At 38.0% G+C, this 27,191-nt stretch overlaps 2 protein-coding genes across 3 annotated transcripts in view; one reads left to right on the top strand and one right to left on the bottom strand.

Annotated features, from left to right (window-relative positions):
* The window catches only part of rgs3a (regulator of G protein signaling 3a), a 121,173-nt gene extending 96,750 nt beyond the window's left edge, over nucleotides 1-24,423 (bottom strand). Inside the window, exons 1-10 of one of the 2 annotated variants that reach the window (XM_088434414.1) lie at nucleotides 24,273-24,423; nucleotides 23,113-23,131; nucleotides 21,768-21,832; nucleotides 18,773-18,823; nucleotides 17,976-18,034; nucleotides 17,260-17,354; nucleotides 16,881-16,949; nucleotides 14,940-15,000; nucleotides 12,897-12,987; nucleotides 438-505 (exon numbers count right to left, since the gene is read on the bottom strand). In XM_088434414.1, the coding sequence (XP_088290540.1) occupies nucleotides 438-505; nucleotides 12,897-12,987; nucleotides 14,940-15,000; nucleotides 16,881-16,949; nucleotides 17,260-17,354; nucleotides 17,976-18,034; nucleotides 18,773-18,823; nucleotides 21,768-21,832; nucleotides 23,113-23,131; nucleotides 24,273-24,423 (729 nt within the window). Of the gene's footprint in view, nucleotides 1-437; nucleotides 506-10,156; nucleotides 10,271-12,896; nucleotides 12,988-14,939; nucleotides 15,001-16,880; nucleotides 16,950-17,259; nucleotides 17,355-17,975; nucleotides 18,035-18,772; nucleotides 18,824-21,767; nucleotides 21,833-23,112; nucleotides 23,132-24,272 lie in introns of those variants that run through there. The other variant, XM_088434413.1, reaches the window with a different exon arrangement.
* A 50-nt stretch (nucleotides 24,424-24,473) lies between these two features.
* rabepk (Rab9 effector protein with kelch motifs) lies at nucleotides 24,474-26,739 on the top strand. The gene is made up of 6 exons (XM_088435437.1): nucleotides 24,474-24,489; nucleotides 24,642-24,797; nucleotides 24,871-25,035; nucleotides 25,119-25,268; nucleotides 26,211-26,360; nucleotides 26,438-26,739. Exons 1-6 carry the CDS (start codon nucleotides 24,474-24,476, stop codon nucleotides 26,737-26,739), a joined length of 939 nt encoding a protein of 312 aa, XP_088291563.1.
* Nucleotides 26,740-27,191: the final 452 nt, after the last annotated feature.

Genomic DNA, 27,191 nt, shown 5'->3' with positions numbered 1-27,191 from the left:
AAATAAAAAGCAGACATTTTTACTAGAGCATTGTGATGTCAACTGCTTCTTCCATGAGATGCCATCATTTCATGACACATAAAAACAGGCATCACGACAAACATCTTCAGTCAAGCACGAGGACTTCTTTCCCTCTTTTTTCTTGTTCTTTTTGCCCCATTCGCCGCTAAAGCCTCAAAGACCAAATTCAATTAGTTGCCATGGCGGCTGGAAATGTGTGACACAGAACTCACACAGCCGATAACTTAGTGAGGGCGTGTTTATGCATGATGAGTTTGTTGAACATCAAGCCATGTCAGGGGTCATCTGTCTCAGTAGCCGTGACTATGCACGCATGCGGAAACCACGGTTTAAAAAAAAAAAAAAACACACACACAAAAAGTAAACCAAGATGGATGGTGCTTTGAAATTAATGGAAAAAAAGGTGGACTACTCACCGTTAAGCATTGCATATTCTCGGGTCGGTGTGTCTCAGGGGCAGCACCATGGTTCGACAGCACGGCCTCTGAAATGTAGACAAAAGAATCACGGGCTGACACCGTGCCTTTGGAGCACATTTCTCCTGCCACAAAACCACCTTCTGGATGCTAAAGTCCCCAGAATAGTTCTGAGAGTCCATAAAAAAAAAAAAGTGTCTGAGATAAGGGGCGGGTAAGTGAGGCGAGCACTGTCCAGCCGGACTGAGATCTAAACTTCTCTGTACAGAATAGAAAAAAAAAAAAAAAAGACAAGGCAGAGTTTGGTAAAATCCCACAAGATGCGAAGATCTCACAAAAGTGCCCAAGAGAGGAGGAGTGCAATGGAGAACAAGTGAGAGGGAGGGAAGAGGAGGGAGGGCTAAAGAAGAGAAAAGGAACTCCTCTCTCACTCTATTATCCGTCCGTCACAGGGCTCCTGGGAGGGTTGCCATGGTTACAGGAGACTCCCGCCTCATGTGTCCCTTTTAACTAATGCTCATAAAGACTGCATTCAGCACACGGGCCACAATGTGGATTTTTGCCTCCATGCCCGTTCCGTCTTTGTGTTTACAACTCGTTTCATCACTTTGTTCAACTTTTCTCGGGAAGTTGCAGGTTGACTTTCCCGAGAACAGATGAATCCACCCAAACCATCTTTGAAAGAATGCCACGCCCTTTTCGCCATGTCTCCAGTGATTGATTGTTAGATGGGATTCCACCACCACATCAAACATTTCAATCAGTAAACACTGATTTTTTTTTCCAAATATAGATTGTCCATATATACAATATTGCATTTCCTATAGTTTATAATACAGATAAAGATCATGTTTGACAAATTTGTATTCATTTCATTTACATTTAATAACTGTTTACCTCTGGGTTGTATTCATACTTTTGAAAATATATGTTAAATCTATCTATGATAAAACAAACTTTTAAATATTTTGCAATATTTTGTATTATTAAATTTTACAGAGTAAATTTTGCAGTTAAGTAACTAAATTCAATGAGTATGTTTTTTTGTTTGTTTTTTTTTTACAAAAAAATTAAAATGTTAGACTAAAGAATGGTCTAAAATGTCTGCTAATTAATGAATTTATAACTTGAGGATGTTAAGAACTAAATCAATCAATCAGCTAGGTAGTTAAGTATTAAAGTAACTGAAAGTAATACATTTTAGGTACTCAACTGATTACCTAAGAGCCTGTCAAGAATATTTTACACCTTTTTTTTTTTTTTTTTTTACCCAAATATGCTGTATTAGCTAGTGCTTTGAAGTTGTCTTAAAAAAAAATGTTAAACATAAACCGTCTTATTTTACCTTTACTGTATATGCATTGTCTTTGTTTGGACTGTTGCCTCGACCAATATGGCCACCATGTAATTAAATAGTTCTTTTAGGTGAAACACTAAAACCTTTGGACTCTATTGCTAATACTGCTAATTGCTAAAACATTCATGTGAAATGTAGATGGCAACAGCGGCATCAGTGAGAGGCTAGTGAGGCACGTTTGAGAGGAAAAAGAAATCAAGTAATACTCAATCATGTAAATTTTGGTGGCCAACATGACTACTCTGACACCCTTGGCATGTAATTCTATTTAAAATAAATCCACCAAAGCAGCTAATTGGAATAGTGCCTTGTATTAAATAATGCTCTGAATGAATTGTGTGACAAAATAAAGTCCGGTCTCTTTAAAAGGCCATGCATCACACACATCAGATATGTTTAAAATCCTGCAAGGGGTCCAAATGTGACAAATTGAATCTGTCCTGCAACCTCTATCATTAAAAACAAATGTCTGTCCTGTAGCCCTGTTGACAAATGTATGAAATACACACCCACAAGAGGACAGTAGCACTCTTCCCAGCACCACGGCTTGGGGCTCGTCTCATTTCTCTAGATTTCAACTCCCCTCAAAACATTGAATTTAAGTTGATTTTAGGCCGTTATATGAAGGGGCGCATCGTTTGCTTTAAACGTGCATCGAGGTGCAAATATCGAGAATCGTGGTGCTACCACAGGCTAGCTTGAAGCAAAAGACATCTGATGCATCATCGACATTTGGCTGCGTGTTCTCAGAACGCGGCTACACTAAATCTACTTTAATGCATCCATTTACAATGACTAATATAAGCGGTTCAAAACCACTTCTGAATAAGATTACTTGTTTCCCTCTTTTTAAATTTAAACTTTCAATGAAATATTTGTAAAGTTCAAATACAGCCAAATGTTGTGTACACTGACAAAAGAAAATTACACACATCACTTTGTGACAGATATTGAGCAAAGCCCACAGTACATGGTCATGTCTCTGGGTTGCAGTCACCATGGAAATGCAGAAGATTAAACAACAACAAAAAAGAAGATTCCGTCTGAATCGGAAAACTTCAGGGGTCCGGCAGGGGTAGAGAGTGGGGGCAACCTGGCTGGCGTCAGGCCCAGGAGTGAAGCCCTTTGTCTGCTTAGGACATCGGGCACGATGGCGTGGAAGCAGCTGGAAGCATGAATGACATCAAAACTGAAGGAGAGTCGAAGCGACAATAAACGACGGCGGCAGCGGCCAGTGGGAAAAGTATACACGGGAGAGAATAAAAGAGGGAAAGGGAAGATTAGCGAAGGAAAAACAAAGAAAGGAAATAAAGATGTTGGCAGTCTTCCAGTGTGAACAAGTCGACTCGACTCTTGTCAAGACCACTCATCCACTTGACACTAGCTCCCGCTTTTCACCTTCCGACAACCAAAAACAAACAAACACAAGATGGATAAAGTGGAGACTTGTAGCACTAGAGTTTCAACGTCAATTAGCAGATTATCACAATTTAATTATTTATTCTGTTGATTTTCAAACAATGGGCGGTGATGAGGCTGTTATTTTGGAAAGCAACCCAAACTGAGAAAGTTGAATTCATGGGATCGGGTTTAGTGATGCTCTATGATGTGGTTACCAATTTTTCTGGTTTTGACAGCTTTTTTCTGCAATTAGTCATAGTAATTTTATTAAACAACGGTGAACCAACAGTAGCAAACATGGGAACTGCCTTATCTATGCATTTCTGATGATAGCGGATGGCTAAAATACAGTTGCATTTGTGATTTGCTGCGTTTACACCTTCTGTAACAAAATATATGTTCAGTTTTCGACAGCATCACAGTAAAAAAGTATAAAATCCTGATAGAAAAGAACGTAAATGGCCTATAATGACACTTAATTTACACTACTATTTTATTGTTGAAAAAATATATTGACGTGGGCTGTCGAGTGTGAAGTTAAAAAAAATTAACTACTTACTTTCCAAGCAAACTTAGAGGAAAGCCAATGGTACAAAGACAAAGTCGGGCGTTTATATACTCTTACTTTTACAAAGTTGTTTAAAGGCTCATTGGAAGACTTAAAAATGTGTGCACTTTACAAAGCCAAGTTCAAACACCATATTAGACGTACTGTACATAGCATCTCAGAACAAAACACCCCGCCAAGTTATTTCCACAGGGCCTCAAAAATGCTGCTGGAGTATGCTGCTTGATGTGGTGCTGATGTTTTGAGAATTGTTTCTATGAAAGGACTAACAAGAAAAAGCGAGTTTTGTTCAACAGTTGTATTTCACAAGAAAAGAATCGTATTAAAGGATTCAAAAAAAGCTGTTAGAGCAAACTTTTGAGATGAATTTTATGAATGTCTCAATCTCCCTCATGCAAACCTGTTATGCTTATGGTAAAAATAACTTTTTAAAATCTTTACTTATTTACAAGTAGGTTTATTCTCTTTGTCAATGGTAACAGTTAGATAAACTGATTAGCTACTACTTCTGAGAAAAAGCTAACAGTTGCCAAGATTTGAAACCCCGTTGCTGTAATTAGTTACAGTATTGTAAACACAGAAGAGCTATCAAAAGATGGGCTATCAAAACTTTGTTAGGTAATGGACTATTATTTGTGAACATGTAACAATGTTAACTTTGGAGCCCAAAATTCAAAAATTCTACCTGAAAAATGTTCTTAAGTTATATATTGAGTTGATAAAACTATACTAGCAACAGCGCTACTTGAAGTGAGAGCGAGCTTATTAAGTTATCTTAGTTTGAGTTTGTTTGTTTGGTGAAAACATGAAATATTAACATTGGCGCTGACACACTTTTCCTAATCTGAAGTCTTGACCCCAAAACGGGCACATTACAAAAGTCTACACAGTTGGGTTTGTTAAATGTGAAACTAATGATGTCCAAGCATTTACTGTTCCCGCTGAATTTGACTAAAAAACAACTCATCACAAGAGAAAAAGCCAAAAATATTTCTTTTCCAAATCCACATAGCCAATCATGTCTCACCTATGGACAGCTGAGAATAAAGCATAATCCGGTACATATTCTAATATAAAAGTGTAATATGTTTGACCTGTCCACACACACTAAACTACAAAGTCAATTTTATATCAAATATGACACAGGGTTCAACAAGCAATGCTTATTCATTTCTATCTGTTTTGCGGCTTTGGAACGTGTATGCCCTCTAAGCATCTGACTCATTTATCACATGAGGACGCCACATTAAAAGACTGCCATGACTCTCGGGTATGCCGTGTGCAGTCAGCCCACGCTTGACACATTTCACTTCCAGTACCGAGACAGCCAGGGAGCATCATGTCAACCGTGTCACAATCAGTTTCGTAAAAGAAATGAGGAGAAAAAAAGATGATCGCGCTCAGACTAAGGCTGAGAAGTGGAGCATCGTTAAATTAGTGGAATAGAAGATCAAGCGACAAAGCTAAACACCATCAAACTATTAATGAGGACAAGGTGAAAAAACATGAGGGTAGTCAAGGGCACTGGAAACATGCTCTAAATTACATTTCTATTCAAACTGAGTCCTCAAAGAACCTAACATCCCTGTTTATGCAATGTGAGGGGAGACTGGAGTTCTCTAAGAAAAATGAATGCAAGCAGAGGGAGAAAAATTCAAACAATGTTGGAACACAAACCAGAACAGTGGGGTAGATTTGCTAACCATGTGCAGTTAGTTTCCGCAACTCTGTGGAAATTCATGTAAATTTTTCAAAAATTAACTCCTTTATTGCTAGCCCAGTAAAATGGAACTTTGACTTCTTAAGGCGTCAATGGCATTGAGTGGGTTTAGAAGAATGCATGAATTTAGGTTCAATTTGACATATCAAGTATTGGTATTAATAGTGTTGTCGAGAGATTTAAAAAATGAGATCAGCAATTCGTTGATCTACTGAAATTTTCTAAGTAAAGCCCTCCACCTTTTTTAGACACTGCAGATCAACAGACTCTTGTACAACAATGAAAAAAGTGGCTTCAGTCATGTACTTTCGTACTTTAAAAGATGCAATTGTAAAAGTTTAGCTTCAGCTGTTTTACAGACTAGTCCCACTTGCTGGCTGCAACTTTTAGTTTAGGAGGAATGGCGCTGTTTTATTTTCACCACTTGATGAGAAAATAACATTAAAATAAAAAAAATAAAAAACATGATTTTTCGTTGGACATAGACCATATGTTCCAAATAAAATGAAAAATAAAACACATGAGCAAATTTGGAGCAGGCATATGCCTGTGGTATACTACAACAAACAATGAGAATAAAAAAATCAACTATAACTGATGAGTTCCAGGTGGTTGCAGCAATAAGCAAGCAAGGAAAAAAAACAAAAACAAAAAAAAAACAAGGACATTGAGTCCCAAACAACGAACAGGGTCAAAATCATAACATGAAACAGAAAGAGCACCACTTACACTATGAGACTAAAACAAACATTGAATAATCTGTTTTCCAGCATTCGATTTTCCTTTGAGTATACAGTAATACATCTAAGCTATCAGTTGTCCATTTTCAAAAGCGAAACAGGCCTTTTTAATATATGCAGCGACGGGGGGGAAAAGATCTGCTCACACAGCAGCAAGCACGGATGAGTACTCCAAGTTCCCACGCTAAACCGACAAGTAAAATGTTCGAAGGCAGCACCTGCCTCATTTATTATTTACAATACAAGGAGCACTCAACTGATACGTGTCACTGTAGTGGAATACAATTCATTACTGACATGCATCATCACAGTACTAAAGCTTGATTTTAATAGGATTCACAAAAAAAAAAAGATACCCTTCGCGGGGTTAGCGTTTGCTTACACTGATTCTTGTGCTGCAAAAAGAAAAAGACAATTGCCGTGTCATTTTTTCTTTCCGCATTTGAGGAATGTTTGGCTGCCACTCACGCACAGTTTTTAAGGTTACGCCTTTCGGCATACACTCAATAGTAGTTAAGGAGGCCAGGCTTTTATTGCAGCTCTACGGTGTAATTAACTGTCATCGTCTGGAAGATACGAAAGCAGGAGGACATGCTGACAGTTTGACAAGAGACCCACAAAAATGACTTTTTGTTTGAAATCTGTGTATCTCAGTGGAAAAGTTAATTTGCAAAAATATTGAAGATGTGGGGAAAGCAAGACTGATTACATTTTAGAGCAAATTACAATAATTCTGAGTCTGAGAGATGCAGTTTAATCACAAATGAATAGCTTCCCTTATTTAAAAATACAAACCGTGCAGTCCTATCTATTCCCACCTCTATTATTCTTCTGATTTGTTACTTTAGCATTTTCCAAGAGAATTTTTGATTATTCTTCTGAAAACCAATGTCCACAACAGGGGACACAAATGAGTAGGTCTCAGGTGGATATAATAAATATTTCTTTAACATTCACGCATAAAATTGATTGTATAACTTTTTTGTTAAAGATTTATTTTCAGGATTGGGCAAGTACCAAGTATCATGCCGATAACTGGCCTCGTTCCAAGGTATCGGTACTCGCGAAGACAGCTGATACTAGTATGGTGTCCGCTCTCATGGTGCAGGAATTACATGGATTAGAAGAATATAAAATTGCCATTAATTTTATGAAACATTAAGGCAAACGCTGTATTGGACGAGACAGATTTTAAAAAATATTTGGTCGATGACTACTCAAGTGTTGCGTGGTTACACTGTTATTGGTCTGAAGAAAAATGTTTCTGAACATTATGAATTTATTTTTAAAAATGCCTTTCAATGATACAGGTATCGATCAATATGTTTATGATTTGAGGGACAGTTTTGTACCATTTCTCATTATTAAATTTCTGATTGATGCATTTGTTTTGGCTTTCCACCCACACAACAATCAAAAACAGTATGCTCATTTTATGTCATCCTGTTTAAACCAGTGATGGCCTGCTAATCATTTTTGTTGCATATTTTTATTGAGCATTGATGTTAATATTCTTACATTATTGAACTCACAACCACCTTAATACTAGTTCACTCATTTACTGTCAGCCAGCCAAAATGGACTTTCGATTTATATAGCCGTCAATGGCAGTGAATACGTTAATTGATACCGTATCAAAATGAAGCATTATCCAACAAGCAGTTTGTAATAAATATGTAATGATAAAGCTCCAAATATATGGCCAAGTGAGTGCATAATATTGAAGTTCTTGTGCCGGCCCAGTCGCACTCTGGAATTCCCTCCTGCTGATAAACAGTTTAGACTGCAAATCATCACTGTAATAAACATTATGGAGGTAGGCTGCTAGCTTTTCTGTAAACACTGTCACAACAGCACAACGGACTGCGGAGTAAGTGGAAACATGATCCCAAAGATGGACCAGGAGGGCTTACACGCACACACACCGTTGTCTTGTACTAAATGGACTTTTGATCATTTCCGTGTTTTTGCACGTCATTGTGCAGCAGAGCCATGGCCTACATTCTGCCAGCTGGCCTGGCAACATTCAAGTGCATGAGTATGCACCCCCCACCTCAGAGAGAGCGAGAGAGAGAGAGAGAGAGAGAGAGAGAGAGAGAGAGAGAGAGAGAGAGAGAGAGAGAGAGAGAGAGAGAGAGAGAGAGAGAACACATCAGCATATGAATCTGATGAGACAGTTGTGGGGCAAGTATTACCACTGCATGAGATGATCACAATTTGAAGCCAGATGCACTTGTTCTCTACTAAAATCAACTTCTTTCGACTCTACCCCTATCTGCATTATTGAAAACCCCTTGGAAAGCAGAAGTTCAAATAACCCTTGAACAAGCCTTGCTATGGTTTGCTCCTTCTGCCTCATCCCGTCCTGTACTTGCATCAAGAGAAAAACTTGTGTTAAAGTTGCATGAGATGTAGACTAGCCTAGTTCAGCTAAGCACCAACAAAAACACAAAAAGTGTCCAGGTCAGTCCACAAAGACAATAAACCGTGATATAAACCCAACAGCAACTTTATTAGGTACCACATGAACTCCAATACAAGAGGAAAACTACCGTATTTTCCACACAATAAGGCGCACATAAAAGCCTTTTTTTTTTTTAAAAAGCTGATGGTGCGCCTTATAATCAGGTGCACCTTATATATGGATCAATATTGAGATTGGGATTTGTAGATTGGGAATGAAGTGATAAAGTAAGCTTTACCTGTTTCTTTTGTATGTTTACAGTTGAACAAGGTTGGTCAAATTGACATTGAGTTCTTATGCTATTGAGAGTTTAGAGTATTATCTGTGTTAATATTGTTATTACATTGAGTATTACTATATTGTGATTGAAAATGTTTTAAAATATGTCATTAATTGAGGGTATGCCTTATAATCCGGTGCGCCTTATAGCGCGGAAAAAGTTTTAAAATGTCATTAATTGAGGGTGCGCTTTATAATCCGGTGCGCCTTATAATGCGGAAAATATGGTAATTAAAAACCCTATCACAGCATTGGTCGAAAATATTTTAATTTGTATTTTTTGCACAACAGCTTTAGGAGTCATTGACTAATTATATGGAGCTTTTATTCACCTAAACAATAATGAGAAGACACAATCAACAATAGTTACTGCTCCAGTTATTACGGTTTAATGCATCAATGTCCTTTTTGAGTGAGTTTGAGATGGCCGACTGCATTTGAATGCACCATTAGGTTTTTTTTCCCCATGTTAGTTCCTGACTTTCAAATGACTTCTGAATGACCCCTTCATGTGGACCCTCTTCTCCTAAAAATTAAATGCCACATGGATAAGATACTTGGGTGTCATGTCTAAAAGTGTTTCAATTCTTATAGTTGTACAATAATACTCCACTGAGCTTTTATTTGACCTAAGTCAAAATAGTAGAAACAGCCACCATGATAACCATATTATATCTTTCTGAGACCCAGCCTATTAATATGTGTGGTGTCCATTTTTTCCTCATCAAGAGAGTAAATTGCATCCTACCCAAAAACATGAGACATCAAAGCCAGGATGTCTTCTAGTGAGCACACTAGGACTTAGTTGGGTAGTTTGAATGAATCAAAAGATATATCCAAAGAAGAAATGTCCACTACAGTGGACACAAATTAAAACACTGCGTCTCAGGAGGATATTGTCGTGAGAAACAGCTCTTGGCTTTCCGTGTATTATGGATGCAGCCATTTGGTGTAGGTAAGATAATCTCCTTAAAAAAGGGGGGTGGGCTCAGGCGGGGATCTAAAACGAAAAACAATTGGGAGTAAAACCGATAAAGTGGAGGGGGGTGGTAGTGATGATTAAAGGGAATATAAATGATGCGCAATGGTGGATGATGGGAGAGGCGTGAGGAGGAGGAGAAGTGTTTCTCAAAAGACTTTGCAACTTTACTTCTGTTGTGTAAAGAAGATAACCCAAATGTAGTACTCACCTAGAGTAGGCTGCCGTCAATGTGGAGCCTCAAACACACACACACACCAGCACGCTCACACACACACCTAAGACATTGAGTTAAGTAGAGATCCACACGAGCAGCACAGGCGTAAGCTTCGTGTCGCTCTATGGCGAGTGTGACGCGGCCGCGGGCTTGGGTCCAGAAACCCCTCCCTCACCCTCCCCACCCGCTCTCTCTCCGTTGTGTCACTCTCCCAAACCCTCGCTTTCTTCTACGATTAATCCCTCGCTTAAACACCTCCCATCCAGAGAAGCCTGTCATACATATAAGCACCGACGTTATTTGTACAGTGTGATATTAGCTTGGTTAAATATTTATCCCTATGTCTTGATAAAAGATGATTGAAAAAAATAACATCATTAATGACAGTTATTTACAAAGAATATATATTCAGTATATGGAATGTATTTTCATTCAAAGATGCAGCACTTCATGAGCAAGCCAACTGCCAATTAATGTAATACAGTGGTTCTCTAATGGGGGCACTTGAAGGAACTTCAGGGGGAACTTGAGATTTTAAATAAAATAAACAAGCAAAAATGCTTTAAAAATAAATATTCAATTATTTGTTGAGAAAATATAAGTTCATAAAACGAATTTTATGTTCAGTAGGTTATTCAATTTCATTATTGTAAAAAGCCATATTCTCCCCCATACTTAGAACGGTTCCAACCAATTTTTCACATTCCATCTCTCGTCACCTGTCGAGTTACACATCTCTACTAAGATCCCAAAAGTTGAATATTTTTTTTCATTTTTTTTTTTTTTATTTCTGTGGACAAATGTTCATTTATAATTATTTCTTTTTGAGAACAGGTCCGACACTTGAACAGATCTCAACTGTAACCACAAAAGAGGACGTTTTATGTTTAATATTTTTCTGTGGCCAGAGACATAGGCGAGGAACATATCACCAAAGACAAATTCATATTCTATTGCGGTATTTGGATAACTAACATAGATTTTTTTTTTTTGCCCTCGCCACTGCTTCACATGGTGACAAGCCATACACAGGAACTTCAAATTGAGGTCTAAAGTACACCACAGATTTTACGAGAAGCCATTGGAAGCATGTGATTTGTCACAGTCAGTCATAAAATGTGAACAATAAAAGTATGTCATCTCGCAAGACAAGAAGGTACACTCAATTGCTGCTGCACCTGTTTTTCATTTGATTGTTTTACTGTTGCAATTCTAGAAGTAATTTCATACAAATATTTCTTCAGTCAAAAAAGCCTTGAATTTACTTTTTTTTGTCAAATCTGCACAAAAATCAAAGCATCCGAATAAAGATATATATTTTTTATATACATCAACTTAAAATGGATCAAGATGTTATGTACAACCACATTATGGAAAAAAAAGTATAATTTTTACCATGACAAAATAATTGAAAATGTTTCATTTTAATATCAATTTCTGATCCATCTTTTCAAGTGAATTTGATATAATTTGCTTTTATTTTTATTGAATAAGAGGGGAGCATAGAGTACTCTATGAAAATGAGAGGGAGCACAGGGAGAAAATTAAAACAATGTTGGAACGCCAACCAGAACTGTGGGATGACTTGCTCACCACATGCAATTCATCAACTCTGACAGAAATTTCTATAAATGTCAAAAAATATCTCGTTCATGGCCAGCACAGTAAAGACAGGCTTATGGCATCTAAAGTAGTCAACGACAGTCAATGAAATGTAGGATTTTTGACATCTTAAGAAGGGTTATTAAAAACACAAAATGTGAATATTTACAGTTGACAAAAAAGACGTAAATCAATTTTTAATCCAAAAAACAAATAATTCACAGTATGAAAGAAGACAAAAATATTGATTTTTGTTGGAGAGACTATACAAAAAAAAGAAATCAAACACATGAGCAACTTTGGATCAGCTATACAGTAAATGGAAAAGGCATTGGTAATTAAAACATGCAAAAAATTGGTGCAACCAATTTTTAACTTTAATTTTATTTAATTTTTTTTATTCAATATTTAATAGTCTGAAAAAAAGAGCAAAGTCAATGCCATTTCCGTAGTCTGCTGTATATGTTTTAATGTTAACATATTTTTCAATTGCTTATTTAATGGGACTATGTGTAAGTTTTAGACTTTTTCATTACGGACAGCAGGAGGTGCTGCAGGTGCTGCATTTATCATTGTCCGTTGCTATAACATACATGGGAGCCTCCGGAGGAGTGCCACCCCCCATGTAATATAATTTCATGATAACTAGACCTACGATTATATTTAAAACATACTGTTGGTCATTAAGAACACATTTATTTGCAAGTTTTTGAAATTTATAATCATAAATGTATTCCTCCTTAATGTAAAAAAAATTGTACACATTGTCCCTTTAAATAGCAATTTAAAATCCAATTAAATTTGATACAATTTGCATTCATGAAAGTTAGTCAAATTTGACTGTGAAATCTGTTGTTTTGGTTTTATTTTATTTTCTGACTGACTGTTGTATAATCCAGTATATCACTGGAAGGTTCTTATCTTCAAAATCATCACTTTGGAGACCCCAAAAAAGGGAAGATTTTTCAACCATCTGCATTACATCATGAAAATTGGCAAGCGATGTTCAACACTTTAGACTTGCCCCTACGGCTGCATTGACCAGTAGTATACATTTTGGAAAAATTACAAAAGTCATCAAAATGGCCTCATGCGTTTTTGGCCTGACACCAGCGATATGAAAAATTCTTACCGGTATCATGTGTGTTTTGTTGCGCAGGCACTCTAAGATGCTTCCTCAAGCCCACTTCCTCCCCTAGCAGGTAGTACCATCCACGGACCTCCTAGACAGGCAAATGTTGACAGTGTATATGTCAGCATGAAGCTACAAAATTTGAAGCAATAAACATGCACGGAAGCATACACAACTATAGAATTTAAACCACAATTTTTCTCTGAGGCCCACACAGCCCCTGTTCACTGTCCTTTAGCTGATTCCAGCAGCTGATGACCCCCTCTATGAATACCCCCCCACACCTTCTGCACTTCTGCCTTGGAAGCCAGATGGTGTGTGTAGTATGTGTGTGTGTGTTACATAAAGCAATGGCAGCAGGCGTCTGATTTGTAATGTGAATGATGTGGACACACTCATGCAAAAATAAGGACATTGCCGTCACAAGTGCATACGTCATTTGACACTGGCGCAAGCAAGCACATACACACACACACACACACACACACACACACACACAAACATCCAAACAGGGGCGAGCCCTGTCTTATTGTACTAAATAATGCCATGCCGTGGACAGTAACAATAATCTCCGCTTTAAAAGCATCTTATCCGAGTGGACGGATTTCTGCAGGCAGTGGGACAGAGCAAAAAGGGGGGAGGGGAGCATGGTACAGTATGCACTCAGAGTCAAGGAGGGTTTACGCCATTCTAACGTTACTCAGAAATGGAAAACCACTAGAGAATAGGAAAAGATGAGAGTTTAGCATTGACTATTCCATCCAATAGATCTTATCACTCGGGTGCTTAGATTTTCAAAATTGAAAAACAGGGACACTGCTTTTTCACTGAAAATGAATTCATAAATAAATACTCATGGGGACATTTAATCATGAGTCAATCTGGTGATCATGGTTGTGTTTTTACTTTAGCTCAGTCCTTCTCAAACAGTGGGGCGGGCGCAATCCGATGAAGCCTTGGGCTCGAATGGAAACGCGCTTTGATTTGGTACAATATAACTTACGGTCCAACACGTTTGCTATGGTCTGACATAATTTCCCATGATTCTCACACATGGAAGCAACAGTTTTACATGTATTTTTAAATTGGTCACTCTAGTTACCACCATACCAAAAAAATGATGTAAATGCATCCAGTAGAATGTGTTTGACTAGAACAAGCATAAATAAATAAATAAATAAATAAATAAAAGCTGTATTTTGTTCATTTAATTTTCAGTTGTTTTAAGAGTCCTTCCATCCATTTTCTATAACTACTCATCCTCAGTCGCCGGCTTGCTGATGCCTATCCCAGCAGTCTACGGGCATTAGGTAGGGGTAACCCTGAGCTGATTGCCCGCCAATTACAGGGCACACCAATGGTGTAAACAACCGTTCATGTTGGAAGAGTCTTCTCAATAAATAGCCAAAATTTGTGGTTTGACTAACACTGTTGGAATCCTTTTGTTCATTTTGTATTGAAATTACATTTCTAGATATACCACATTTTTTAATTTATGAGGAGGATTATCAAAAGTCTCCTTCAGTCTGCTCCTGGTCTGGCCCTTTTGTCAAATGTCAGAACCCTTTGTGGCCCTTGAGTTAAAAAGTTTGCCCACCCCTGCCCTAAAACCTATATTTGAAGGAGATTTTTGGGGGGGCGGTAATGTTTTGCAAATGAAGCGCGCATGCAATTAGACATTCAAAAATATCTATTTTGAATGTGAAAAAAAAGATGAAAAATAAAGCTCTAAATTTGAGGGATCTGATCATGTTTTTAAGGAATCAGCATAGCCTAGGCAGCCCAAGCACCGAGATAAAGTTCTCTAGGGCAAGAGGGACAAGGTGACAACACCTTGTGAGTCAAAGCTGCTCCCTTCATTAACATATGAGGGCAGTTAAATATTAATGAGTGCAAATATCAGAGGACTCCTGCTGCTCAGTTACTTTATGCCCTGAGATATTAGTTTCATTTGTTCAGTGACCATGCTTGTATCTAAAATCTCTTTCTCCGGCCCCCCCATAAAAATAAATACAGCACTGTACCGCTAACAGGTAAACTCACCTTGTTCGGTTGTACGAGGGAACGCACGCCAAAACTGAGGCAGCCCAGCAGCACACTGGCCCTGCCCAAACAAAAACATATGAATAAGGTATTGTAGGTGAGGTTTGGAGGTCTGGCTAAAAGGGGGCTTTTCTCTGACGTTAAATTCTGCCCTGCTTTTAAGCCTTTCACAGTAACATTACAAGCAGAAGATGATTAAAAAAAAAAAAAAGAATCTTGTCCTTTTCCTTGGGCTACATCAACCTCATTGCTATTGTGTTCAATGAAAAGAGGACTTGGCCATGCATTTGGGGGCCGAATTATTATCCCTGGATGAATGGATTTATATCGAGTGAACCAGAGTGAAACAAAAGCTATTTAAAGAAATACTTTCAAAAAACATGTGTCCATCTTTAAGGAATCCAATCAAAAATGATCTTACTGGTTGAACACTGCCTCCATTGTATGCATTCGAGCCATCATTATACACTTACACGCACACATAATTAAAACATAATGCCACTTTACATTAAAAGGTACCGTTTAACAAAAAGTAGTGCATGCTGGAGCTTATACCATATGAGCAGTAGGCATATTTTGACTCCGTGACTAGAAAATTGCGTACTAAATGTGTTCAATGGTGGGAATTTATGTGTGAAATTGTGGCTGCTCCTGAAGCCTTCTAATAAATAGCAGCAGACATTTGATGTGAATAAGGCTTAATTGCTTCTCAAAGATGAGTAAATCGCTCTTAATCTGCGCCCCAGAAACGGTCCAAACCAGGGACCTCATTTGTCAAGCTCGCATACACACAGAAGTGTGTGTAAACTGTGAGCAAGAACATTCCCAAGAAACATATGGGGTTGATCAATTTTGTGAGTGGATGAGATTCTGTTTGTTTGTCAGCATTTTGGGAGATTTTTTTTCCAGGTTTAAATGGTATTGTTGTTTTCAAATGCATCTCACTGGGGGACAGATATGCATAATTTTATTTGGCAATGTTTTATGCATTCCTTTTGGTCCATGTTTGTTTTTTTTCTTCTTTCAGGGGGCTAAGTCATATTGTTCCAAATGGTACTTATTTGTTTTCAACAATCATAGAGACAACTCAATGTCTTCAATGATTTTTGATTTTGCAAGGCAATTGCTTCTATATGCAGTATGGTCAATTAGATGTAAAAATAGATGCTGCTGGACAGTTTAAGCTTTATCAACATTCCAGACTTTATTGTGTACATTTGAGAGTAGTCTACACTCTGCATGGGCCAATAACCAGGTTGACAGTTTTAACACCTATGGTGTTAAAAAGTCAAGGTTTCAATAACGGCAAACACTGTCTATAATCAGTAATGGGTGCTTTTCCTTTTTGCTTAATCCAACAAAGAAGGTTCAGTCTGAGCAGAATATTATTGGCTGCATGTCAAGTTGACTCAACAAGCCGTCTCTCGAAAGTAATTTATTTTTTGTGATTTTAATACAATGATACCAGGACACCTTGATATTTTTGCTCATGCTTATCCCACAAGTCAGACACTAATATGCCCAGTCTACACATTTGATAAAATATTTGGATGGGGGTTTTTAAACAGCCTAAAGTTCAGTGACACGCACAAAAATATAGAACCTATTCGACCTTGTTTTTGATTAATGAGGGCTCAGGTGTATGTTTATGACAGCATGTTACTCTAAAAGGTAAATCTCTATCGCCTTCTGCAAATAGTTAAAAATATTTATGAGTCATCATATGTCCTCTTTACCCAGCATTGACCCTGTTCCCTTTTGCTAAGGCAGAGAGGTGAGAGTAACACACAAAGCAACATGTACACATGTGCACAAAAGAAAATGGCAACATTAATTATAAAAAGGGACATTCTGCTGCTCCGGTGAGCAAAAAAAAAATGCATTTCTTGACTTTTTTTTTTTTTTTTTTTCTGTAACCTGAGCAGTGACTTCATATATTACCGAGAGGCGCTGTCAGAGTTCCACACTGTGATGAGCAGTCTTTTGTGAAGGTCCGTGTCACATATGGTGCTGTAATAAAAAAAAAAAAAAAAAAGGCATGTCAACATGGTCAAAAGTTCTATTTCTTTTTGTAAGCCAGCCTGTTCATTTGCATCTACTGTAATGGACAATTGTTTTTTTTTTTTTTACATATGGCGACTCATTTAAGCTAACCCACAAGTGTGCTCAGTCAAGACCATCCTGGCATTTCCAATGATGTCTGATGTTTGGGTGGTATGCAATTAACCTTTTTGTCTTGCTGCGACAAAAAACACAAGAGCAGACACAAATGAACAGACTGGGCCGAAGGAGGATAGACGTAGACTATTTGTGTGCTTACAAGTAAAAGGTTTGTAGAAAGACAGGATTTTTACACTGAGGGACCGTTGCCGTTTTCTGACACTGTCTGGGATCGCTGTCTGGAATCATGCCCACCTGACAGAAGAAGAAGTTCTCAAAATAAGTCACTGGCAAATTACTGTCCATAAAAAATACAATCCTATTCCTGTTGACCTTGCACAAGAGACTATAGACCATGATACTTGGAGATAAAATGTGCCACAGAGAAGTGAAAATTATCACCAAACGCCTAGGATACAAAGTAATCAGTGTAATCTATAGTAACATACATATATAGCACATATTATCCATATATTTCTGCATTACTAAATCGTTAATTCACAAGAAATCGTACAACACATTGGCTTGTCGTTTATGGAAACATTGCTAAATGTCACTAGAATCTGTAGATAGGCGTGTAATCAACTGCTGGGATGCCATTTCACGTTATTGCTATGATTCCGAGACCCACTGACATTTTTTGAAAAGTTGTGGTACGCATTGTCCCAACGTGAGCGAAAGAGTTAAAATTAGTAATGAGTAGCATGCAATGCTTTGGACAAAACACAAAGAGCAAATTTCCAAAGATTTGTGAATTATTTTCAGCCTATATCTAATTGAATACACTTCAAGAACAAGATGTTCTACCAGATTTTATTTTGAATTCAAAATAGCAGCTAAAAAAGGACAGCGAACTCAGTGACCTTTACATCATACCTTTACATAGGAGTCACATGACCCCTGGTGCTCGTCCAACATGCCCCGTGCCTCCAAAACTGTCAACGAAAATTATTGAATGTCATTTTTAAACATAAAATTTTCACAATTAAAACAAAACAAAAAAGCTTATGAAAAGTAATTAAATATAAATAGTGCTGTCTTCTTATAGACTTGCACTGTGCTCAGGAGACATGCATTAAAAAGCATTCAATAATGAAAACATGTGCATCAGGGAAGAGTTCATTGTGAATACTGTAGATATTTTATGGCAGTTGTAAGGTTTTGGTCAGAATATTAGGTACACGTGTACATTCCAATCAGATCTTTCTTTTCTGGTGGATAGCATTTCAACAGACAAACATGTTTTGATACAAATAATGGTTGCAGCTTTGTGCCCTGGTGCAGAAAGAAAACCTAACATACATGTACAATATCCAAATGAGCTTGATTAAATATACCGTACGTCATTCAATCCATTTTCCAAATATACATTAGAAGGATTCAGAGCAAATGTGGCAAAGACCAAACAAGGGTTTTGGTTATTTTCTATGAAGAAAAATTGTTTTCAAAGAATGTCTTATGTTAGAAATTTGAGGTACAAGGACATTTTGTACAAAAAGGATTTGAAGATAAATAAAAACTGCTGAGTTGTGACCTTGTTTTAGATTTATATTCAATTGTTTCTGTTGAGGTAATGCACCTAATATTATGGCCAACGGATGTCCAAGAATAGTCCATGAAGCTATTCAATATTTTATTCTTGCATGTTTTTTGCGCCCCTCAGGAGGACTCACCGCTTACAGCGAGAACTTCCTGTTCCCGGATGATTGACAGCTTCAGCTGACCTACAGAAGAAAAAGAATGTGTGAAGACCGCCAGCTAAAAATGAATGTTGCTTGCGTGAGTGTGTGTCTGAATGTCAATTATCTGTCTTGTCTCGTGTCCTCCCAGTCAGTTACATGTCTCGCCCTCCTTCTGCTTTGTCTCTCAGTACTGTTAACAACCCTCTAAAGCCTTGTTGACCATGTCGACATGGTCCACTGCTAACATTGGCTTTGTGTCGCTTGTCTAAATTTATCCCTCTCCGAATAGCGCGGGCACGCACTGATAACAACGCCGCCACCTCGGGCCCCCGCTCGTACGGTGGGTACGAAGGATGTTTGTCGTTCCCACATGGAGCTTGGCTTGCGGGAATGTGAAAGAACAAAGTGGAATGCTGTTTTAAATGTCTTCCTGGTACATCTGAACTCGCTGTACAAAAAAGGCTGCTGTGAAGCAGCCTCAAAGAAAGTAAGTGGTAGCGCGTGGCCAAGCAAAATGGCAAAGCAGAGACTATTCTCATTATTTGATGGGGAGTTCAAAAGGAAAAGAAACCAAGTTTTGCGAGCTATGATTTTGTAAAATGTATGCTACATAACTTCACTAAACATTGAGTCCGCTTTTATGAGTGGCTGAGACTCAGCTGCTGGTTTTGCAATGACACAAAATCTGAATGGAAGTTGCACAATTTAGTGATGTCGTAAATGATCGGCAATCAAAATTCACAGCTTTCACACAAGCAAAAAAAACAAAAAACAAACCTACAGCATATTCAGAACACTGTTGTTTACAACAATACTTAACAATATTTAGGATTTCAGGACATACTAAATTGTCCTTAGGTGTGATTGCGTGCGTGAATGGTTGATCGTCTCATGTGTGCCCTGCAATTGGCCACAAACCAGTTCAGGGTGTACCCTGCCTACTGCCTGAAGTCAGTTTGAATAGGCACCAGCAAGCCTGTGACCATCGTGAGGATCAGCAACTCCAAAATAACTGTTGGATGGATGGATGGATGGATGATTTCATATGTATGTGTAGGTTAAGGGTACTCATTGCATCTCTCAAGGCTGACAGGTCGATCACAAAGGTTGTATCAGAAGAGCACATGCTATCATGAGATAAGCAAAAATGAAAACAAAAACAAACACTGACAATGAGGCTAACATATATCACCAATTCAGCAGCCAGAATGGTTCAAATCTATTACCAGGATGAGTGCCCAGATTTTTTTTTTTTTTAGATCAGTAGTTCTCAACCTTTTTCAAAGAACCTTCTGTAAAATACTGGATGTTTTAACCAAGTAACCCCTCAACAGCACAAAGCATTTTTGAACAAAAGAGAGCCAGACAGAAACAGACCTTGAAACAGAGTGCTTGAAATACAGGAAAACTGTACAACGTTTTGAAAAGGATTCACTATTGCATTATTAAGCAATAAATGGATTAATGTAAGTTGTTCCTAATTTGAAAAGAAATGTATTGTTCCTGTCACGGCAATAAAAGTCTTTAGGGTGTGTGTGTATATATATATATATTAGTATAAACACAGATTGTTGAAAATCACAGATTCTTGCCAATAAAACCTTCAAAGTTCTTGGCAAAGGTAATAAGGGTTGTAGCAAAGGCCAATGAAAACCAAAAACTATGTTAAATTGAAAATAATGGCCTATGTTCATAACTATAGCCCCCCATGGTCCCACACAGAGACCTGTCGGAAATGGGATGAACAATTTACTTTAAAAAAAAAAAGAGGAAGAGGAGTGCCTTTTCCCCTCTTTCTCCACCTTGGCTTTTAATTTGCCTTTGCTGCTTATTTGTCACATTTACATTTGAAAGCAAAGCACCCCACTGTCACCCAATAAGGCCAGGCCAAGCGGACACTGACAGCCTTTATGTGACAACAAAAAAATACTTTTTTTCAGCAGACAAGAGCATAGAAGAGGAGTGGACTCCATCTGGGTTTTCTGTGAGAACCAAAGTAATTTAGGGAAGTTCAGTGTAAGGGATTCCGTCCAATTATTTTCAGCATTTTTGGTATAAACAGGTATAAAAGGGAGCGATTAAAGTGTGAGTGAGTATGTTTGTCTTTTCAAATTAAGAGCAAGCTAGTTGGAACATGAAACAACTTATTGCTAAATTGAGTTGAAGTGTGTCCTTTGCAAAACATTTTTGCCTATATTTTGTTAAGTATCATAAAAATGCACATCTTTATTAATGACAATTTTCCAGTAGATGAGGATGAAGTAAAACAGATAACGTTACATGATATAGCTTCGGGGGTTGCTCATGAAAATAGGTCAAAAGAAACCATTACGAATACAGTCCCAAACTTTAATTAATCTGACATTGATGGCTCAGTTTGCCGCTTTTAAAAGGGTTGAAAAACATTGTCTTAAATATGAATTTGATACCTACCTTCATCTTATTTTTTTGTTTGTTTCTTTCTTTGGGATTTTTTTTAACTGCTGCATAAGATCGCCAGTATGGGTTTAACTTAGATTTTTTGGAGTGGGACTGGAAAAAGCAGATGGCTATCGGCCGGCCATGCGGGAAACAGCTTTATTGGGACAGCAAAGGTGTATGTCCCTCGGACTTGTTTTCAAATTATCCCAAACAACAGGACACCTTTAGAGACACCCAAAGGTATACCTTCCTAAAAAAAAAAAAAAAAAAAAAAAAAAAAAAAAGAAAACACAGGGCCACGCCCATTTAAGTCCCCATCCATATTGATGTGGCAACAGGTGAACACTGGATAATGGATGAGGCTTTGCTCTTTGGGTAAACAGTGCAGGTGCGGATAATACCCTCCATAAATGATGCAAAGGGCCACCTCATTAGCTCACTGAAGGATGCGCTCAGTGAATTGCCCGTAACGCTGCTCTGAGATGCTGCCATTGCAGTTGATAATTAAAAAAAAGACAACACACATTTTGACAAAATGAGCTAAAACATGCACACTTGTCCTCACCATGAGTCCTCAGCAGGAAGGATGGCGCTTTGGATGAAGTTCTGGACGGTTTCCGCAGGTAAACTCTAAAAGACATCACAAAGAGAAAACCGTCACAGATGAGAGTCCAAGATATTTGATGCTGGCCGTTTGTGCTCGAGTGTGTTTGTGTGTGTATACGCTTGTGTGGGTGGGTCAAATTTTACCTACGGAAATTCCACCGCACTCTACTGCTAATAGCAATGATCCTATTTAATTTCAAACAATATTCAATTTAATCTGAGGTCATTGAAATCTACTAAGTAAATTTAGCCTCCAAAATCCACAACTTTTCCTTAAACAAATGTTCAGGAATTATTCACGATTTTGCTTTTGCTTGATATGATAATGAGAGCTGATGTAACACAGGAAAACAGCAAAATCATCCCATTTTACCTCAAGATAATCAACTATTGTCAAATGTTAAAGCAAAAACCCTACTTAAAAAAACACACACACACACACACACACCAAACTTTGAAAATATCTGTTCCAGATATATACATGCGAGATTAGGAATCAGCAGTAAATTGAGGGCAAGCAGAAGGCCTCACTAAAAGACACATTCAAGAAAAGGCATATAAAAGAAATAACTATTTTTATACAAATGATTAAAACTTTATTTTCTTGAAAACATCTTGACAAAAAAAATACTCAAAACAAATTGTGCATATTTAAAAAACAAAAACATGTTTTCGAGTTGTGTTTGTGTCTGTAGTTGAGCTAAACTGGTGATTAGGTTGCGTCGCCGTAATCCAGATTAACCACAGCACGATTTAACACACCTCTGGGTTCAAATGTGACACAACAGACAAAGCGCCCATGTATTACTTTGACATGCAGCCCAGCGACAGTGTACAACTAACCCACAGATGAACTTGCTGTATTTATACCCATGTTACTAATCCACCCAACCCCCTTCATTTTGAAAACAACCCAAAGATGCCATTTTTGCTGACAAAACTCATATCTTTATGAATCTCTTCTTTTCCCCTCTAGTCTTGTCCTTCCCTAAGGATTGTTAAAATATAATCATCTTCCTTTTTCCGCCACAGAAATCCCCCATGGTAATTCAGGTCCTTATCAGTTGGAATGAAGGGCAAACAAAAGAGAATGATCCTGTGCTTCCTTGAAAGGAAACAGGTTAAGATCTATTGAACAGCTTTTCCATGCATCCTTTACGCACAGTGGACCCAAAAATACACACATACAGCAAGAGCATAGCATGTGCTGATTTTGCAACTATTGCAAGGTCAAAGGTGAGCAGGAAAACAAGAAGTGATCTTCAAATGGAACATTTTATGCTGGAAAGGAGAGATGAATAGGCCTTGTCAATAAACCAGTGCCTATTACTAAAGACATGTCCACCCCCTACTGAGCAAATAAAGAAATGCAACTTACAATCCTTATAGTGAATACGGTACCTGGTATAAATGTACAAAAACGTTAAGTTTATTATTTAAACGAGCAATCGTGGAATTGTGAAGCTAGCAAGTTAATTTCATTATTGAAAAAAAGAGCACATTAAAAAAAATCGGTAAAACGGAACTGATCTTTTCTACATATATCTTTATTGACAACGTGAAATTACGGAAGTTAATGCTAGCGTGGGCTTGGTCTACTGTATGAACTTCTTCACGTACGTATTGTCAAACGTCATATAAGTGAAAGAGCTCCGCATACTACAATCCTGGGGATGTATTCACCCAAGCAGACGAAGCAATGTCACGTCACATATTCCTTGCAACGTCTCTGACTTTTAAAAAACAGAACAGCTCAACATGAAATAATGATTTAGCAAAAGGTAAAACCAAATTACTTTTCAACCAGTCTTGTGTAAATTGTGTTTTTAGTGGAGTAGCGCGCCATTTCTCGGTTACCTTTAACGCTTCGCACAGCCGTATGGAATGTGAAACGTCATTTAAACGGTACATTTTAACGGGGAGTATCCCACATTTCGCGTAGAAATTTTGGAATTCCTATTTCTCTCTGAAACGTGAATGCACCAAAGGTCTAAATGCGGAAGTCCTGTTAACACAAAGAAAGTGGCAGAGATAGTACGAGAAAGTTGTGGCTACAGTACTTCACTGATAACGCTCCTTGCTCATCATAATACATCGCCAAATAAACGAAGTTTTGAATCCAAATTTATTCTCATCGTAACGTGGTCCAATCATCAATAAGACACTGTCATTATGAGAGATCCTTTGTAAAGCAATAGGATTGGTTCACAAGAAATGCAAGGAAACAATCTGACGTTTCAAACTAACCAAGACGTGTTTTTAAGCGCTTGATAACACGGTACAATTGCGTACCATAATGTAAGTAAATCTATTTACTTAATGTATAGGTAGCACAGCTTTTACATTTTCCCCTTCTCCAATAAACAGCCATGGAGCTTCTCCCCGTGCTTGAAGTTCAAGAGAAGCCCAAACCAGGAATATGGTAAGAAAAGCATATTACTTGTGATGCATATTGATTGTCAACCTTTTTTTCTGCTTCCAGGTATTCCTTGATACCGAGCGGGAGGTCTCCGGGTGTGAGCGTGGGACACACGTGCACATACTGGCGCTGGGATGATGGGAATGGAAGGATCCTTATCGTTGGAGGAGCAAATCCTGGTGGCAGCTTCTCGCATACACACGCCATAAATCTAGGTACGGATCTGAGCAATTCAGTAATTTCAAGATGACCAAAACAATGGGCAGGGAGGTTATAGCAACTTGCAAATCTTAAAACACCAAACGCAAAGCAGGTGAGCCGTGATAGATCGTTACCTGGGCACTGAGCAATCGTGACGTCATTTTCAATCGACAGGAAATTGCTTTTAATTATCATCCCCTCTCTCTCTTCTAGAATATCTGGAATGGGATGCGTTACCTTGGGAAGGTCTAAAGGCTCGATATGAGCACTGCACGTTGGTATCCAAAAGCTCCCCAGAGACCTTGTGGGTTTTCGGAGGGGCGGAGCAGAGTGGCAACTACAACTGCATCCAAAAAATAACAGTAACAGGTAAAAGAAAAATATGTAGCTGACTTAATCTTTGCCAGTGTGACGCAGATTTGTCTGCTGTTCTGATCTACAGAAAGCAAGGCCCAGTGGGAGAACGTCACAGTGACGGGCGAGCCCCCTAGTCCAAGGACATATCACACCAACTCGGCCTGTGTGGGTGACTCGTTATATGTGTTTTGCGGTGGGGAAGCAGGAGCATCACCTGTCTCAGACCAAAGCCTTCACGTCTTCGATACTGGTAAGTGTTTGCTTTACTTGTTTTCCACAAACATCGGCCACCCTAAAGTTGTATGTATGTCGGTAATATTGTGCTGTCTCCAGCGTCTTCCACCTGGACACAACCGGAAACGCGAGGCCCACAGCCACCAGTTAGACATGGACACATTATAGTGGAGGCAGGCTCAAAGGTCTACATTCATGGCGGCATGGCCTACGATGATTTCTTGGATGATATGTACTGTCTTGATCCAAGTAAGGCTGACACATGTACAGAGTTACATTGCTCATTCACTGCCATTGACGGCTATACAATAGATGTCAAAATCTATTTAATTGGGCTGGCAGTGAAAGAGTTAACTCACTTACCGCCATTGACAGCCATATAAGTCAAAAAAAGATTTTAACTGGGCTGGCAAGTGAATGAGTTAATATGGTAACAGTTTTATATATATATATATATATATATATATATATATATATATATATATATATATATATATATATATATATATATATACACATCATTTGAACGTTAACATTAAAACAGTGGGGTGTTGTCTTTTTTTAATTCTCACTATATACTTGAGGAAGCATTGCAATAGAATAGAATTGTAATAATGTCAATAATTTATTTAATCCCAAAGACATAGCTTTATGTTATTTGTTTGTATTGATTCCAGACATTCAGTCATATAGGCTTTTTTCCTCTGAGGAATACATATGTAAAAATAGAATGTAAAGGCCACTTGAACAATTTTTTTTTTTACTTTTACTGAGAGCATCTTGAACACTTTTTTTTTTTTACTTTAACTTATTAAACACAACAAAAAACAATCAAGCAAGCGATTACACATGATTGTACAATATAGCTATTCAAATAATGCTACATCAAGGTGATGATGCAAATTGAGATTTTTCTGGCTGGAGAAGGGTCTAAAATCTAAAAATGACTGGTACTAAATGAATTAAATGATTATTACTTTAAGGAACTCTAAGTACTGAGGTAATCAATTACTGTAGTAAGTACTTGATTCCCTAATCAACTACTTTAATACCCAATACCCGTAAGTATTTGATTACATGAATACTTTTGCCCCCCATAAAAACCTTGGAAAAAATGATCGGTGTCTTGACTCTTGTTTAACATAAAAATATGTCTTTAGGATTGAATTGAGTAACGTGTGTATTTTAAAGGTAATATGACATGGGAATTGGTGCAACCAGAAGGAGAAGTTCCACCTGGCGTGGCAGCACATTCGGCCATGGCACTGGGCCACAACATTTACATCCTTGGTGGGCTGACTGCAGACGGAGCCAGCAATGCCATGTACAAATTCAACATAGGTACAATTTCTTGACTTCATGTACTATGCAAACACGGCAAAGCATATTTTAATGCCAGGTCTGTGACCTGTTTGCAGAAAACAAGGTATGGACCCTAATGAAATTTGAAGGGGATATGCCGCCAAACCGTTTGGACCACTGCATGTGTTTGCTACCGTGGAAGTTTGAGGCTGTAGGAGATGGCAATGAAGCAAATTCAGGCACAACTACTGCAGCCAACCCGGCTCTGGAAGAGAACCCGACTCCAGGAGATGCCCAGGCTCCCGAAGCCGACCCGGCTCCCTCTTCAACAGGAACAATACACTTGGCTTTTGTATTCGGTGGAATGGACACACAAGGCGTCATACACAACGACTGTGTTGTAACGGTGGTGACATGATGGATTGTGAAAGAAATAAAAAAGAAAACAAGTAATTTTGTACCTCGCATTTCTTTCAATGTATTTATGACAGAAATGTAATGATTTCACTTTAAACTATCAGTATTTTGATTTGTTGATTTTAGACACTATCCTCTAAAACTTAAGTATAAAATTAGTAAATGGTTCTTCACGTTAGTCCCGTTTCACCACAACGCCCTCGGCTGCGACCCTAATAATTGTCAAGATTACTTTTCATATTCTTGCAGTAAAGAGGGATTGTGGTCAAAATTTCTTGTTTTTAAGTAGTGGCAGAGATTAAAAAAAAAAAAAAATTGCCTTTAAGTAGGGCTGACAGTTGTAGTTAAAGCGGGATTGGTCAAAATTTCTTTGTTTTTAAGTAGGGCTGATAAGTTATTTTTTCAGACCATTTGCTTCCGTGGAAAAGTTTATTTTTTTAAGACCATTTGCTT

The sequence above is a fragment of the Hippichthys cyanospilos genome, chromosome 15, assembly GCF_059441005.1.
Source record: "Hippichthys cyanospilos isolate Australia breed blue-spotted pipefish chromosome 15, RoL_Hcya_1.0, whole genome shotgun sequence".
Lineage (NCBI taxonomy): Eukaryota > Metazoa > Chordata > Actinopteri > Syngnathiformes > Syngnathidae > Hippichthys > Hippichthys cyanospilos.
Note: the sequence above shows the minus strand (reverse complement) of the source record. Positions and strands in the feature narration are given on the sequence as shown.

Coding starts and splice junctions, on each gene's coding strand:
- rabepk (XM_088435437.1), top strand. Junction 24,798..24,870: donor CCAAAAAATAACAGTAACAG/GTAAAAGAAAAA, acceptor TCTGATCTACAG/AAAGCAAGGCCCAGTGGGAG. Junction 26,361..26,437: donor CATGTACAAATTCAACATAG/GTACAATTTCTT, acceptor ACCTGTTTGCAG/AAAACAAGGTATGGACCCTA.